This window comes from Oncorhynchus keta, chromosome 30 (assembly GCF_023373465.1).
Source record: "Oncorhynchus keta strain PuntledgeMale-10-30-2019 chromosome 30, Oket_V2, whole genome shotgun sequence".
Taxonomy (NCBI): domain Eukaryota; kingdom Metazoa; phylum Chordata; class Actinopteri; order Salmoniformes; family Salmonidae; genus Oncorhynchus; species Oncorhynchus keta.
The window spans coordinates 27,186,653-27,204,352 of NC_068450.1; the positions used below are offsets into that span (position 1 = coordinate 27,186,653).

At 44.4% G+C, this 17,700-nt stretch overlaps 1 protein-coding gene and 1 long non-coding RNA gene across 3 annotated transcripts in view; both read left to right on the top strand.

Annotated features, from left to right (window-relative positions):
• The window catches only part of LOC118363946 (peroxisome proliferator-activated receptor gamma coactivator 1-beta-like), a 106,705-nt gene that overhangs the window by 64,879 nt on the left and 24,126 nt on the right, over positions 1-17,700 (top strand). The window contains exons 2-3 of the mRNA XM_052488089.1: positions 12,466-12,651; positions 13,896-14,066. Coding sequence (XP_052344049.1) covers positions 12,466-12,651; positions 13,896-14,066 — 357 coding nt within the window. The remainder of the gene's footprint in view (positions 1-12,465; positions 12,652-13,895; positions 14,067-17,700) is intronic.
• LOC127913965 (uncharacterized) lies at positions 15,096-16,066 on the top strand. Of its 2 annotated transcripts, none has more exons than XR_008087431.1 (3): positions 15,096-15,511; positions 15,545-15,643; positions 16,000-16,066. It is a non-coding gene; the product is annotated as an uncharacterized LOC127913965 (long non-coding RNA). The 2 variants fall into 2 exon arrangements; XR_008087432.1 differs by lacking the exon at positions 16,000-16,066 and adding an exon at positions 15,644-15,836 and having other exon boundaries at positions 15,545-15,610.

Sequence of the window (17,700 nt, forward strand, 5' to 3'; positions counted from 1 at the left end):
TGGCTGTGGTTCAATGGTGTGGCTGTGGTACGTGATTAAATCTGCTACATGATGCATAACTGCAGTGGGGGGAGTGGCCTCAATGCACGTCCATGTCATGAGTGGTGCAGCAGTCTACAGATCTGGGTTCGATCCCGGGTTGTGTCCTTGTCCCATCACGCTCAGCACGCTGACTTCTGTCGGCAGCTGTACAGTGTTTCCTCCGACACATTGGTGCGGCTGGCTGCTGGGGTAAGTGGGCAGTGTGTTAAGAAGCAGTGCGGCTTGGCTGTCGTGTTTCGGAGGATGCATGGCTGCATGGCAGTGATGGGATATGACTGTAACTATCAATTGGATATCACTAAATTGAGGGGGGAAATAACAACAACAAAAAAACTGTACATGCGTGCATATCGGTGTGTGTACATGGGTGCGTGCGTGTGTGTGTGTATGTATGTGTGCGTGCGTGCGTGTGTGTGTGCATGCATACAGTGAGTATTTGCGTGTGTGCTTGACAGTTCTCCCTGTGACCTTAAACCTTCAGAGCCTAAGGATGTTTTTATTGATTGATATCCAGGCTTTCTGCTATGGAGACAAGGGAGGGGGAGAAACAGGTCAAAAACACAAAGCCTGCCTGGAAAGAGAGAGAGAGAGAGAGAGAGAGAGAGAGAGAGAGAGAGAGAGAGAGAGAGAGAGATCAAAAATACTATACATACCTCTGCCTAAACATCAGAGACAAGGCAAGAAGGGTCTTCTATGCCATCAAAAGGAACATAAGATTCGACATACCAATTAGTATCTGGCAAGTTGTGAGGTCTGGGGTCCGCTTACCAACCAAGAATTCACAAAATGGGACAAACACCAAATTGAGACTCTGCAAGCTGGTCCTCTGTTCACAAACAGAGCCCCATGACAGCAACACAATTAGACCCAACCAAATCATGAGAAAACAAAAATATAATTACTTGACACATCAGAAAGAATTTTTAAAAAATTGACATTTTTTTATTTATCTTTATTTAGTTAAGAACACATTCTTATTTAAAAGGACGACCAAACCCAGACGACACTGGGCCAATTGTGCACCGCCCTATGGGACTCCCAATCATGGCCAGTTGTGATACAGCCTGGATTTGAATCAGGGTGTCTGTAGTGAGATCTCTAGTACTGAGTTGCATTGCCTAAGACCACTGTGCCACTTGGGAGCTCAAAAACAAAATAAATCTGAGCAAACTAGAATGCTATTTGGCCCTAAACAGAGAGTACACAGTGGCAGAATACCTAACCACTGTGACTGACCTAAATTTAAGGAAAGCTTTGACAATAGCCTTTCTATTGAGAAAGGTCGCCATAGGCAGACCTGGCCTTCAGGCTATGTGCACACTGCCCACAAAATGAGGTGGAAACTGAGCTGCACTTCCTAACCTCCTGTCAAATGTATGACCATATTAGAGACACATATTTCCCTCAGATTACACAGATCCACAAAGAATTTGAAAATAAACCCAATTTTGATAAACGTTGTTTACTTTTAATTTGTATTGTTTATTTCAATTTTGTTTTATCTACATCACTTGCTTTGGCAATGTTAATATATGTTTCCCGTGCCAATAAAGCACTTAAATTGAACATGGGGGGAGAGAGGAGTGCTTAAAGGCTCCATCACCCACACACACTCCCCGCTGGAGTCAGACCTGCAGAAAGGATGGATGGGGGAGGGCCATGTAGAGGCCATTCTCCCCATACTCTCTCCTCTTTACTCCTCCCACATCTTCTGAGATATCAAACGCAAGCCTACCACCTCAGCTCTCTCTCTCTGTCTCTCGCTCAGCCAGAGAACATTATAATTGAGTTGGCTTGAGGAACCAGTCCGTTGATCATTACAGTGGCACACACACACAACTGTGTTGGCCTACATCTGCAATTTATATAACTTTTATCAATTTATTAACCCCTAATCTCTGATCCAACAAACATAATGTAGAGTTGCTAACATCGCACTAAAGGTTGGTTTCCATCAAAGAGAACACAGCTTTCCTGTGATAAGTTTACAACTCACTAACTAGACAACAAGGCACCGATAGGCTAGTTTGTGGCTTTTCAATGTCCTGGAAATGTAATGTGTGTTTGAAAAGGTGTGTTTTTCACAGGGACGAAATTACCCTTGTTCTGCTTGTCTCAACAAGACCACTCATCTCATTGTCCACAGAAAGCGTTGCTGGAAGTGATTTCTGATGATTGGTTGTAACCAGGCTGACCCTGGACTAGTTTAATGAAATGAGTGAAATTGGATTGGATTGGTTAGTAGAGGCGGGTGCGACGTGAAACAGAGCTGGAGTATTTAGTGTTAGTCACATTTAATCAAAGATGCTTAGCTAGGGCTCTGTGGCACAGAATATTCAGGCTCTGAATATTATAGTTAGGCTCTGCTAGGGGCCACCTGCAAACCGCATTGTCAAAGTCAGGCACACCCTGTATACCAGTGTCCCCCTCTGGCACACCAAAGACAACTATCAGAAACCAGGAATGGAACAAATGTAAAACATTCTTATCCTTTAAACTGCCATGTTTTTATTGTTTAAACAACAAGAAAAAAATAAATCAAATTACATTAATTCACAATTCAGATATGGTCCTGTGTGTGACCGCTAGGGGGCAGTGCTGTTCAATCTACCACAGTCCTGGCTAGCTACCAGAGGTTGTCACCAGTTACCACAGACACAGTCATAAAACCCGCCTATTTCTATAATTGATCTTCTTAAAATGAGATTTTCAACCTAACCCTAACCTTAACCACACTTTTAACCTTATGCCCTAACCCTAACCTTAACCACACTGTTAACCTTATGCCCTAACCCTAACCTTAACCACACTGTTAACCTTATGCCCTAACCCTAACCTTAACCACACTGTTAACCTTATGCCCTAACCCTAACCTTAACCACACTGTTAACCTTATGCCCTAACCCTAACCTTAACCACACTGTTAACCTTATGCCCTAACCCTAACCTTAACCACACTGTTAACCGTATGCCCTAACCCTAACCTTAACCACACTGTTAACCTTATGCCCTAACCCTAACCTTAACCACACGGTTAACCTTATGCCCTAACCCTAACCTTAACCACACTGTTAACCTTATGCCCTAACCCTAACCTTAACCACACTGTTAACCTTATGCCCTATATATATATATATATATATATACACATACAGTGGGGCAAAAAAGTATTTAGTCAGCCACCAATTGTGCAAGTTCTCCCACTTAAAGAGATGAGAGAGGCCTGAAATTTTCATCATAGGTACACTTCAACTATGACAGACAAAATGAGAAGAAGAAAAATCCAGAAAATCACATTGTAGGATTTTTAATGAATTTATTTGCAAATTATGGTGGAAAATAAGTATTTGGTCAATAACAAAAGTTTATCTCAATACTTTGTTATATACCCTTTGTTGGCAATGACAGAGGTCAAACGTTTTCTGTAAGTATTCACAAGGTTTTCACACACTGTTGCTGGTATTTTGGCCCATTCCTCCATGCAGATCTCCTCTAGAGCAGTGATGTTTTGGGGCTGTTGATGGGCAACACGGACTTTCAACTCCCTCCAAAGATTTTCTATGGGGTTGAGATCTGGAGACTGGCTAGGCCACTCCAGGACCTTTAAATGCTTCTTACGAAGCCACTCCTTCGTTGCCCGGGCAGTGTGTTTGGGATCATTGTCATGCTGAAAGACCCAGCCACGTTTCATCTTCAATGCCCTTGCTGATGGAAGGAGGTTTTCACTCAAAATCTCACGATACATGGCCCCATTCATTCTTTCCTTTACACGGATCAGTCGTCCTGGTCCCTTTGCAGAAAAAACAGCCCCAAAGCATGATGTTTCCACCCCCATGCTTCACAGTAGGTATGGTGTTCTTTGGATGCAACTCAGCATTCTTTGTCCTCCAAACACGACGAGTTGAGTTTTTACCAAAAAGTTATATTTTGGTTTCATCTGACCATATGACATTCTCCCAATCTTCTTCTGGATCATCCAAATGCTCTCTAGCAAACTTCAGACGGGCCTGGACATGTACTGGCTTAAGCAGGGGGACACGTCTGGCACTGCAGGATTTGAGTCCCTGGCGGCGTAGTGTGTTACCGATGGTAGGCTTTGTTACTTTGGTCCCAGCTCTCTGCAGGTCATTCACTAGGTCCCCCGTGTGGTTCTGAGATTTTTGCTCACCGTTCTTGTGATCATTTTGACCCCACGGGGTGAGATCTTGCGTGGACTTATTTCAGCTTTTATTTATTTTATCACATTCCCAGTGGGTCAGAAGTTTACATACACTCAATTAGTATTTGGTAGCATTTCTTTTAAATGGTTTAACTTGGGTAAATCATTTCGGTAGCCTTCCACAAGCTTCTCAAAATAAGTTAGGTGAATTTTGTCCCATTCCTCCTGACAGAGCTGGTGTAACTGAGTCAGGTTTGTAGGCCTACTTGGTCGCACACACTTTTTCAGTTCTGCCCACAAATGTTCTATAGGTTTGAGGTCAGGGCTTTGTTATGGCCACTCCAATACCTTGACTTTGTTGTCCTTAAGCCATTTTGCCTCAACTTTGGAAGTATGCTTGGGTGGTCCCATGGTGTTTATACTTGCGTACTATTGTTTGTACAGATGAACGTGGTACCTTCAGGCGTTTGGAAATTGCTCCCAAGGATGAACCAGACTTTTTTTTCTGAGGTCTTGGCTGATCTATTTTGAGTTTCCCATGATGTCAAGCAAAGATGCACTGAGTTTGAAGATAGGCCTTGGAATACATCCACAGGTACACCTCCAGTTGACTCAAATGATGTCAAGTAGCCTATCAGAAGCTTCTAAAGCCATGACATCATTTTCTGGAATTTTCCAAGCTGTTTAAAGGCACAGCGAATTTAGTGTATGTAAACTTCTGACCCACTGGAATTGTGATACAGTGAATTATAAGTTAAATAATCTGTCTGTAAACAATTGTTGGAAAAATTACTTGTGTCATGCGCATAGTAGATGTCCTAACGGACTTGCCAAAACTATGGTTTGTTAACAAGGCATTTGTGGAGTAGTTGAAAAACGAGTTTTAAAGACATAATCCTAAGTGTATGTAAACTTCCGACTTCAACTGTATATATATAAAAAATATATATATTTAAAAAAAATCTAAACTTCAATGGTACCCATTTTGTTTAAACATCACCCCAATCATAAAAGTACACACACACACACACACACTACTCTTCTCCTCCAAGTCCTCTCCAGCTCCACTCTCCACAGGCATAGCCTATTTCCTGTTCTGTCCCTCTCTTCATGAAATGTGTTTTCCATCTCTCTCCCCAGGGGACTAGTCACATCCCTTCACTCTGGCTTATTCCCCAAACCACTACCAGAGGACTGCCAGCACTGCTGCTCTGTCGTAGAATATCCCAGTTTTACTACCAGAGGATTGCCAGCACTGCTGCTCTGTCGTAGAATATCCCAGTTTTACTACCAGAGGACTGCCAGCACTGCTGCTCTGTAGTAGAATATCCCAGTTTTACTACCAGATGACTGCCAGCACTGCTGCTCTGTAGTAGAATATCCCAGTTTTACTACCAGAGGACTGCCAACACTGCTGCTCTGTCGTAGAATATCCCAGTTTTACTACCAGAGGACTGCCAGCACTGCTGCTCTGTAGTAGAATATCCCAGTTTTACTACCAGAGGACTGCAAGCACTGCTGCTCTGTAGTAGAATATCCCAGTTTTACTACCAGAGGACTGCAAGCACTGCTGCTCTGTAGTAGAATATCCCAGTTTTACTACCAGATGACTGCTGCTCTGTCGTAGAATATCCCAGTTTTACTACCAGATGACTGCTGCTCTGTAGTAGAATATCCCAGTTTTACTACCAGAGGACTGCTGCTCTGTAGTAAAATATCCCAGTTTTACTACCAGAGGACTGCCAGCACTGCTGCTCTGTCGTAGAATATCCCAGTTTTACTACCAGAGGACTGCCAGCACTACTGCTCTGTAGTAGAATATCCCAGTTTTACTACCAGAGGACTGCCAGCACTGCTGCTCTGTAGTAGAATATCCCAGTTTTACTACCAGAGGACTGCCAGCACTGCTGCTCTGTAGTAGAATATCCCAGTTTTACTACCAGAGGACTGCCAGCACTGCTGCTCTGTAGTAGAATATCCCAGTTTTACTACCAGAGGACTGCCAGCACTACCAGATGACTGCTGCTCTGAAGACCCCCAGCACCAGCTGCTCTGTAGTAGAATATCCCAGTTTTACTACCAGAGGACTGCCAGCACTGCTGCTCTGTAGTAGAATATCCCAGTTTTCCCACCAGAGGACTGCCAGCACTGTTGCTCTGAAGTAGAATATCCCAGTTTTACTACCAGAAGACCCCCAGCACTGCTGCTCTGTAGTAGAATATCCCAGTTTTACTACCAGAGGACTGCCAGCACTGCTGCTCTGAAGTAGAATATCCCAGTTTTACTACCAGATGACTGCTGCTCTGTAGTAGAATATCCCAGTTTTACTACCAGATGACTGCTTCTCTGTAGTAGAATATCCCAATTTTACTACCAGAGGACTGCCAGCACTGTTGCTCTGAAGTAGAATATCCCAGTTTTACTACCAGAAGACCCCCAGCACTGCTGCTCTGTAGTAGAATATCCCAGTTTTACTACCAGAGGACTGCCAGCACTGCTGCTCTGAAGTAGAATATCCCAGTTTTACTACCAGATGACTGCTGCTCTGTAGTAGAATATCCCAGTTTTACTACCAGATGACTGCTGCTCTGAAGTAGAATATCCCAGTTTTACTACCAGATGACTGCTGCTCTGTAGTAGAATATCCCAGTTTTACTACCAGAGGACTGCGAGCACTGCTGCTCTGTAGTAGAATATCCCAGTTTTACTACCAGAGGACTGCCAGCACTGCTGCTCTGTAGTAGAATATCCCAGTTTTACTACCAGAGGACTGCCAGCACTGCTGCTCTGTAGTAGAATATCCCAGTTTTACTACCAGAGGACTGCGAGCACTGCTGCTCTGTAGTAGAATATCCCAGTTTTACTACCAGAGGACTGCGAGCACTGCTGCTCTGTAGTAGAATATCCCAGTCTTACTACCAGATGACTGCTGCTCTGTAGTATAATATCCCAGTTTTACTACCAGATGACTGCTGCTCTGTAGTAGAATATCCCAGTTTTACTACCAGATGACTGCTGCTCTGTACTAGAATATCCCAGTTTTACTACCAGATGACTGCTGCTCTGTAGTAGAATATCCCAGTTTTACTACCAGATGACTGCTTCTCTGTAGTAGAATATCCCAGTTTTACTACCAGAGGACTGCCAGCACTGTTGCTCTGAAGTAGAATATCCCAGTTGTACTACCAGAAGACCCCCAGCACTGCTGCTCTGTAGTAGAATATCCCAGTTTTACTACCAGAGGACTGCCAGCACTGCTGCTCTGTAGTAGAATATCCCAGTTTTACTACCAGAGGACTGCCAGCACTGCTGCTCTGTAGTAGAATATCCCAGTTTTACTACCAGAGGACTGCCAGCACTGCTGCTCTGTAGTAGAATATCCCAGTTTTACTACCAGAGGACTGCCAGCACTGCTGCTCTGTAGTAGAATATCCCAGTTTTCCCACCAGAGGACTGCCAGCACTGTTGCTCTGAAGTAGAATATCCCAGTTTTACTACCAGAAGACCCCCAGCACTGCTGCTCTGTAGTAGAATATCCCAGTTTTACTACCAGAGGACTGCCAGCACTGCTGCTCTGAAGTAGAATATCCCAGTTTTACTACCAGATGACTGCTGCTCTGTAGTAGAATATCCCAGTTTTACTACCAGATGACTGCTGCTCTGTAGTAGAATATCCCAGTTTTACTACCAGATGACTGCTGCTCTGTAGTAGAATATCCCAGTTTTACTTACTGCTGCTCTGTAGTAGAATATCCCAGTTTTACTACCAGAGGACTGCACTGCTGCTCTGTAGTAGAATATCCCAGTTTTACTACCAGAGGACTGCCAGCACTGCTGCTCTGTAGTAGAATATCCCAGTTTTACTACCAGAGGACTGCCAGCACTGCTGCTCTGTAGTAGAATATCCCAGTTTACTACCAGAGGACTGCGAGCACTGCTGCTCTGTAGTAGAATATCCCAGTTTTACTACCAGAGGACTGCGAGCACTGCTGCTCTGTAGTAGAATATCCCAGTTTTACTACCAGATGACTGCTGCTCTGTAGTATAATATCCCAGTTTTACTACCAGATGACTGCTGCTCTGTAGTAGAATATCCCAGTTTTACTACCAGATGACTGCTGCTCTGTACTAGAATATCCCAGTTTTACTACCAGATGACTGCTGCTCTGTAGTAGAATATCCCAGTTTTACTACCAGATGACTGCTTCTCTGTAGTAGAATATCCCAGTTTTACTACCAGAGGACTGCCAGCACTGTTGCTCTGAAGTAGAATATCCCAGTTGTACTACCAGAAGATGCACTGCTGCTCTGTAGTGGAATATCCCAGTTTTACTACCAGAGGACTGCCAGCACTGCTGCTCTGTAGTAGAATATCCCAGTTTTACTACCAGAGGACTGCAAGCACTGCTGCTCTGTAGTAGAATATCCCAGTTTTACTACCAGAGGACTGCAAGCACTGCTGCTCTGTAGTAGAATATCCCAGTTTTACTACCAGATGACTGCTGCTCTGTAGTAGAATATCCCAGTTTTACTACCAGATGACTGCTGCTCTGTAGTAGAATATCCCAGTTTTACTACCAGAGGACTGCTGCTCTGTAGTAAAATATCCCAGTTTTACTACCAGAGGACTGCCAGCACTGCTGCTCTGTAGTAGAATATCCCAGTTTTACTACCAGAGGACTGCCAGCACTGCTGCTCTGTAGTAGAATATCCCAGTTTTACTACCAGAGGACTGCCAGCACTGCTGCTCTGTAGTAGAATATCCCAGTTTTACTACCAGAGGACTGCCAGCACTGCTGCTCTGTAGTAGAATATCCCAGTTTTACTACCAGAGGACTGCCAGCACTGCTGCTCTGTAGTAGAATATCCCAGTTTTACTACCAGAGACTGCCAGCACTGCTGCTCTGTAGTAGAATATCCCAGTTTTACTACCAGAGGACTGCACTGCTGCTCTGTAGTAGAATATCCCAGTTTTACCACCAGAGGACTGCCAGCACTGTTGCTCTGAAGTAGAATATCCCAGTTTTACTACCAGAAGACCCCCAGCACTGCTGCTCTGTAGTAGAATATCCCAGTTTTACTACCAGAGGACTGCCAGCACTGCTGCTCTGAAGTAGAATATCCCAGTTTTACTACCAGATGACTGCTGCTCTGTAGTAGAATATCCCAGTTTTACTACCAGATGACTGCTTCTCTGTAGTAGAATATCCCAATTTTACTACCAGAGGACTGCCAGCACTGTTGCTCTGAAGTAGAATATCCCAGTTTTACTACCAGAAGACCCCCAGCACTGCTGCTCTGTAGTAGAATATCCCAGTTTTACTACCAGAGGACTGCCAGCACTGCTGCTCTGAAGTAGAATATCCCAGTTTTACTACCAGATGACTGCTGCTCTGTAGTAGAATATCCCAGTTTTACTACCAGATGACTGCTGCTCTGAAGTAGAATATCCCAGTTTTACTACCAGATGACTGCTGCTCTGTAGTAGAATATCCCAGTTTTACTACCAGAGGACTGCGAGCACTGCTGCTCTGTAGTAGAATATCCCAGTTTTACTACCAGAGGACTGCCAGCACTGCTGCTCTGTAGTAGAATATCCCAGTTTTACTACCAGAGGACTGCCAGCACTGCTGCTCTGTAGTAGAATATCCCAGTTTACTACCAGAGGACTGCGAGCACTGCTGCTCTGTAGTAGAATATCCCAGTTTTACTACCAGAGGACTGCGAGCACTGCTGCTCTGTAGTAGAATATCCCAGTCTTACTACCAGATGACTGCTGCTCTGTAGTATAATATCCCAGTTTTACTACCAGATGACTGCTGCTCTGTAGTAGAATATCCCAGTTTTACTACCAGATGACTGCTGCTCTGTACTAGAATATCCCAGTTTTACTACCAGATGACTGCTGCTCTGTAGTAGAATATCCCAGTTTTACTACCAGATGACTGCTTCTCTGTAGTAGAATATCCCAGTTTTACTACCAGAGGACTGCCAGCACTGTTGCTCTGAAGTAGAATATCCCAGTTGTACTACCAGAAGACCCCCAGCACTGCTGCTCTGTAGTAGAATATCCCAGTTTTACTACCAGAGGACTGCCAGCACTGCTGCTCTGTAGTAGAATATCCCAGTTTTACTACCAGAGGACTGCCAGCACTGCTGCTCTGTAGTAGAATATCCCCGTTTTACTACCAGAGGACTGCCAGCACTGCTGCTCTGTAGTAGAATATCCCAGTTTTACTACCAGAGGACTGCCAGTACTGCTGCTCTGTAGTAGAATATCCCAGTTTTACTACCAGAGGACTGCCAGCACTGTTGCTCTGAAGTAGAATATCCCAGTTTTACTACCAGAAGACCCCCAGCACTGCTGCTCTGTAGTAGAATATCCCAGTTTTACTACCAGAGGACTGCCAGCACTGCTGCTCTGAAGTAGAATATCCCAGTTTTACTACCAGATGACTGCTGCTCTGTAGTAGAATATCCCAGTTTTACTACCAGATGACTGCTGCTCTGAAGTAGAATATCCCAGTTTTACTACCAGATGACTGCTGCTCTGTAGTAGAATATCCTGTAGTAGAATATCCCAGTTTTACTACCAGAGGACTGCGAGCACTGCTGCTCTGTAGTAGAATATCCCAGTTTTACTACCAGAGGACTGCCAGCACTGCTGCTCTGTAGTAGAATATCCCAGTTTTACTACCAGAGGACTGCCAGCACTGCTGCTCTGTAGTAGAATATCCCAGTTTACTACCAGAGGACTGCGAGCACTGCTGCTCTGTAGTAGAATATCCCAGTTTTACTACCAGAGGACTGCGAGCACTGCTGCTCTGTAGTAGAATATCCCAGTCTTACTACCAGATGACTGCTGCTCTGTAGTATAATATCCCAGTTTTACTACCAGATGACTGCTGCTCTGTAGTAGAATATCCCAGTTTTACTACCAGATGACTGCTGCTCTGTACTAGAATATCCCAGTTTTACTACCAGATGACTGCTGCTCTGTAGTAGAATATCCCAGTTTTACTACCAGATGACTGCTTCTCTGTAGTAGAATATCCCAGTTTTACTACCAGAGGACTGCCAGCAGTTTTACTACCAGAAGACCCCCCAGCAGCGGTAGTAGAATATCTGTTGCTCTGAAGTAGAATATCCCAGTTTTACTACCAGAAGACCCCCAGCACTGCTGCTCTGTAGTGGAATATCCCAGTTTTACTACCAGAGGACTGCCAGCACTGCTGCTCTGTAGTAGAATATCCCAGTTTTACTACCAGAGGACTGCCAGCACTGCTGCTCTGTAGTAGAATATCCCAGTTTTACTACCAGAGGACTGCCAGCACTGCTGCTCTGTAGTAGAATATCCCAGTTTTACTACCAGAGGACTGCCAGTACTGCTGCTCTGTAGTAGAATATCCCAGTTTTACTACCAGAGGACTGCCAGCACTGCTGCTCTGTAGTAGAATATCCCAGTTTTACAACCAGAAGACCCCCAGCACTGCTGCTCTCTAGTAGAATATCCCAGTTTTACTACCAGAGGACTGCCAGCACTGCTGCTCTGTAGTAGAATATCCCAGTTTTACTACCAGAGCACTGCTGCTCTGTAGTAGAATATCCCAGTTTTACAACCAGAAGACCCCCAGCACTGCTGCTCTGTAGTAGAATATCCCAGTTTTACTACCAGAAGACCCCCAGCACTGCTGCTCTGTAGTAGAATATCCCAGTTTTACTACCAGAGGACCCCCAGCACTGCTGCTCTGTAGTAGAATATCCCAAGTTTTCTGGGGCTCATTATCAGATGGTCTCAGTCTCGTGACTCTGGTCTGTTGTGACTCTGGTGCATGTTTCATCACTCTGTCCATTAGGTGTAATGAGCGTGTGCTGAGGGAGACTGTTTCTTTGATAGGGCTCTGTGTCATTGACAACCATACTAGTAGTAGTAGTCTACCCACCTCCATTAATATGATCTTGCTGACAAGCATGGTTTTAGTAGAGGCTGCTGGCCCATTAACCTTCCATTAACCATTACAGCTATTTGATATCAATGGAATTGGTGTAATGTATATTTACATATATTCGATAAGATATCAATGATATCTTCAATGTACTGTATTTCTTAAAAAGGACTTTGATCAAACAAGAGTATAACCTGACCTTTCCTCCCTCTTCACTCTCTCTCCCTCCCTCCCTCCCTCGGTCTCCTCTCTCTCTCTCTCTCTCTCTCTCTCTCTCTCTCTCTCTCTCTCTCTCTCTCTCTCTCTCTCTCTCTACAGTATGGGGAGGAGGAGGTCTGCTCGGACCGCTTGGACGCTGACTTCCCTGACATTGACCTCTCTCAGCTGGACGCCAGCGACTTTGACTCAGTCAACTGCCTCAGCGAGCTCCACTGGTGCAACGACAATGCCGACATCTCCCCTGCCTCCATCCAGTACAGCACAGGAGACCCCGAGCTCTTTGAGGTGAGATGCTCAGCCTGCGTCTCAGGATTCCACTAGCCTGGGCCCGTATCAATCCTTTTTTTTTTTTTCAGAGTAGGAGTTCTAATCTCAGATCAGTTTTACCTTTCAGATCATAATGAATAAGATTAGATGGACAGATCCTAGATCATCACTCCTACTCTGAGATGCATTGTAGATACGGGCCCATATCTGTTTGTTCTGTCTTGGAAACTGATCTGGGACCAGGATAGGATTCCACCATGACCACCTACCCTATGCAATAGAACTACAACATAGGGACTAGAACTCTTAGAAAAAAGGTGCTATCTAGAACCTAAAATGGTTCTTCGGCTCTCCCCATATTAGAACCCTTTGAAGAACCCTTTTGGGTTCCACGTAGAAGAACCCTTTCACAGAGGATTCTATATGGAACACAAAAAAGAGTTCTACTTGGAACCAAAAAGGGTTCTCTCTCAGCCAAATAACTTCTTTGGAACCCTTCTAAAATTATAGGGTTGAAAAATGCCTGGGACTTTCAATAAATTCTCTGATTTCCAGAAATCCTATTTGGATGATTCTGGATTTCCCTCCTGACTCCAGGAATCCTCCAACTGGGATTTCGGGAAAACCGGGAATTTATTGAAAGTTCACAGAATTTTGCAACCCTACATTGGACTAGACTACACAGATTATTGGTAAACTGAAGAGGCTCCAGTTTTAGTGAATGATAAGGTTGTAGACTCCCATTTTACAATTTTTATTGATCAGACTAATGCACAGATGTCATATAATGTGTTGATAAACATCACCTACCATGGTAGTGATTGATTGAGCCGGGCCCCACCACCCAACGCTGTTGTCTAATTTACCATCCACTTGATAATAATCCCTATTTCAGATTGATTTTAGCGGGATAGAGTAGCGATTGGATTTGGACGCCTCCGGGCCTTGTTTTGGATGCCAGTGTGGAAGCCATTGATCTCCCAGCTTAGTTCATTTAACCTTCAGATTGGGGGGGGGTGAAACCTTGTTTACTTCCCATAGGCTGTCTCCACTCGGTTATCATCCCACCACCAGACTCTATGCTCTTAGTAACATGGCAGCTGCTAAAACGAACAACACTGTGTATGGATGGATGTTGCTCTCAGACTAGAGTAGCCATTTCAGAATTCAAATGCAGAGTGCTCTGTGTTGTAACTGACTGTGTTGCACGTGGGTAGTAGTGTGTTCACTGATGCCCTCTCTCTCTCTCCTGCCCCCTCCAGATAGAAGATGAGAATGCGGCGCTGCTGGCTGCTCTCACAGACAGCCTGGACGGCATGGTGGAGGACGAGGAGGGGGGGCTGTCTGTGTTTCCCTCGCTGAGGGAGGGGTCCGAGGAGGACCTCCCCTTCCCTTCAGGCTCCCTGAGCCCAGAGACAGAAGATCCGTCTCTAGTAAGAATCCTTCCTCACTGTTTAAGGTGGATTTGGATGGGCCTCTGCTCTGACTACCCCACAGCATGGGTATGATAGTCAACAAAGGTCTGAATTTTTCTCATTTTGGGCTTTTCCATTATTTTTAGCAACCACTACTTCTAATAAGAATGCTTTTTACTGGCAGGCACAGGCAGGCAACCTGGACCACAAACATGTTCTCTTAAAGAAACTGTGGTTCTCACCTCTTTTGACCCCCCCATGCAGTGCATTCAGAAAGTATTCAGACCCCTGGATTTTTTCCACATTTTATTAAGTTACAGCCTTATTCTACAATGGATTACATAATTTCCCCCCCTGATCAATCTACACACAAAAAAAGGGAAAATAACATTTACATAAGTTTACGGACCCTTAGTCAGTACTTTGTCTTATTGGGTATTGTGTGTACTCCATAATGACACATTTAATTGAATTAATTTTCAAATAATAAGGCTGTAACGTAACAAAATGTTGAAAATGTACTTTCCGGGTGCACCGTACCTCCCCTAACTCATTAATCTTCCTTTTTTCCCTTTCCCACATTGTTCTATTTCTCTCTCAGTCCTTTGCCATCTTAAAGGGGTGATATACTACTGTCATACCCATGTCTGACTCCTAGGACCCAGCCCAGCATCCTATAGCGCCAGCAGTTACACTGTGACCCCCTCTCCTCTTTTCACACTGTCCTTTGGGATGCCTCTACCCTCTCTCCCCTGCACCCCTCTCAGGAAAAACATGTTTTTATTTTCAACTGTTGTTCCTATCTACTCATGCTTCCTTATTCCTCTTGTCCACAATGAAGCCAAAATACTTCCTTCATTTTCCTTATGTTTGGAAACTTTGGAGCGGATTTAAAGAGACGGAAATCCCAAATGATCAAGGCAAGGGTTATAAAGGTCCTATTGGGTTACAGCGCTGAGGGAAATGAGTTATCTACATACCTACATGGTCTCTACCTCAAGTCACTCTGCCTCTCAGAGATAATTACAATTACAGGAGAACATTCAGACTCTATATATACCCACTGATGGGACATTTTTAACAAATTGATGAAAATTACCCTCATGATGTCCTTAGATAGCTTAAGAATCTTAATGGGAGTTGGTATCAGTTGGTAGTGATAGCAGTAATTCAACAAAATTTGTCAAAACTGGTATTCTGTTTATATTGTTATGCATGCTAGTCATTCAGAGGTAAACGCTGTTGTGCATGCTAGTCAATCAGAGGTAAACGTTGTTGTGCATGCTAGTCATTCAGAGGTAAACGCTGTTGTGCATGCTAGTCATTCAGAGGTAAACGCTGTTGTGCATGCTAGTCATTCAGAGGTAAACGTTGTTGTGCATGCTAGTCATTCAGAGGTAAACGTTGTTGTGCATGCTAGTCATTCAGAGGTAAACGTTGTTGTGCATGCTAGTCATTCAGAGGTAAACGTTGGTGTGCATGCTAGTCATTCAGAGGTAAACGTTGTTGTGCATGCTAGTCATTCAGAGGTAAACGTTGTTGTGCATGCTAGTCATTCAGAGGTAAACGTTGGTGTGCATGCTAGTCATTCAGAGGTAAACGTTGGTGTGCATGCTAGTCATTCAGAGGTAAACGTTGTTGTGCATGCTAGTCATTCAGAGGTAAACGTTGGTGTGCATGCTAGTCATTCAGAGGTAAACGTTGTTGTGCATGCTAGTCATTCAGAGGTAAACGTTGGTGTGCATGCTAGTCATTCAGAGGTAAACGTTGTTGTGCATGCTAGTCATTCAGAGGTAAACATCTGTTGTGCATGCTAGTCATTCAGAGGTAAACATCTGTTGTGCATGCTAGTCATTCAGAGGACATTGTTGTAAAGTCATTCAGAGGTAAACGTTGTTGTGCATGCTAGTCATTCAGAGGTAAACGTTGTGTGCATGCTAGTCATTCAGAGGTAAACGTTGTTGTGCATGCTAGTCATTCAGAGGTAAACGTTGGTGTGCATGCTAGTCATTCAGAGGTAAACGTTGGTGTGCATGCTAGTCATTCAGAGGTAAACGTTGGTGTGCATGCTAGTCATTCAGAGGTAAACGTTGGTGTGCATGCTAGTCATTCAGAGGTAAACATCTGTTGTGCATGCTAGTCATTCAGAGGTAAACATCTGTTGTGCATGCTAGTCATTCAGAGGTAAACATCTGTTGTGCATGCTAGTCATTCAGAGGTAAACGTTGTTGTGCATGCTAGTCATTCAGAGGTAAACATCTGTTGTGCATGCTAGTCATTCAGAGGTAAACATTTTGTTGTTGTGCATGCTAGTCATTCAGATGTAAACATTTGTGGTGTTTTTACTGACAAATATACAGACCCATAGTTAATAGGCTAGAGTAGTGGATTGATGACCAATAAGATGTCATTATATTCAACATCTGTTTTTAGGCAAAAAAGGCCCATTTTATATTATGAAATGTGGATTAACATGGTGACACATAACAGTCCACCTCCCTCCCTTCCTGCCTGTCTGTCAGTCCCTCTCCATCCCAGTGACAGACCAGAGGATTTATTGTTGTGACCCGGGGGGTAACCTCGTCGCACAGCGCAAATAAGCGTGATATATCAACCACTCAAAATTGGCCTTAGTGGGAGTGACCATAGGATTCTATGGGAGTGACCTTACTGAGTAAAGTATTTGTCATCATTTAATATTAGCGAATCACATAACTGTGAGGTGTGGATCTGTGCTTGTGGTGTTGTGGGAGATGATTTGTTGGTTGAGTTTCTCCCAGCTCTCTGCATTGGCTAACAAATGCCAAGTGTGACGTGTTGGTCCGCTAGACTCATTTGGGCGGAAGTGTCTGGGAACGAGATTACCCTGGGGTGTCATGACTGGTTAGTGAGTGGAGGAGCAGGACTCCCTCTACTGGCAAGATCTGTAACTGCACCTGACCTCAGTGTGTGTGTGTGTGCGTGTGTGTGTGTGTGCGAGCGAGAGGTTGTGAGCAGCAGAGAACAAGGGCTACATTGAGCCAGGCAGTGCAGGAATTGGTCCAGAGTAGAGTAGTCTGTCATGGCATGCGTGGGCCTGGCGCACCAACAGTGTTGTACATAGAGATGGAAACCTTCAGCCCCCCTTCACTTTCCTCAATGAAACACTAAGAGGCACCATTGAAGCCCCTGCCGGGTTGGCACATGCTGTCAGGGATGGGCAACTCAATTAGCACTGCTCTCCTCATCTATTTTATCATCTGTTTCAACATGACATATAAGACCAGTCAGTATTAACTAGCAGCCATACATCCTGGAACCAGGCACATCATTCCCTCACATCTACAGTCAGCACTCCCGTGACATCCTCAGTGTGTTCCAAAACCAGCGCAGCTTAGGGGATTGTTGTTGTAAGCAGATTTATATCATCTGATGATTTCACATGCGATGCCGCTGCCTCAATGTGTAATGAATGAAATGCGAGGGAATGTCCTTCTGAACTGCAATGCAGCAGTGTTACCTCCTGGTTGAAAAGTGACTAGGAGAGCTATAGAATCACATTTCCGTTTGGTCTTATATTCACACAGCTTCCTCCCGTCAGCTTCGGTTTGAACGCTGGACGGAGGAGCAGAAAGGGGAGGTGGAATGGACCCTGTCAGGAGTGATGATACTG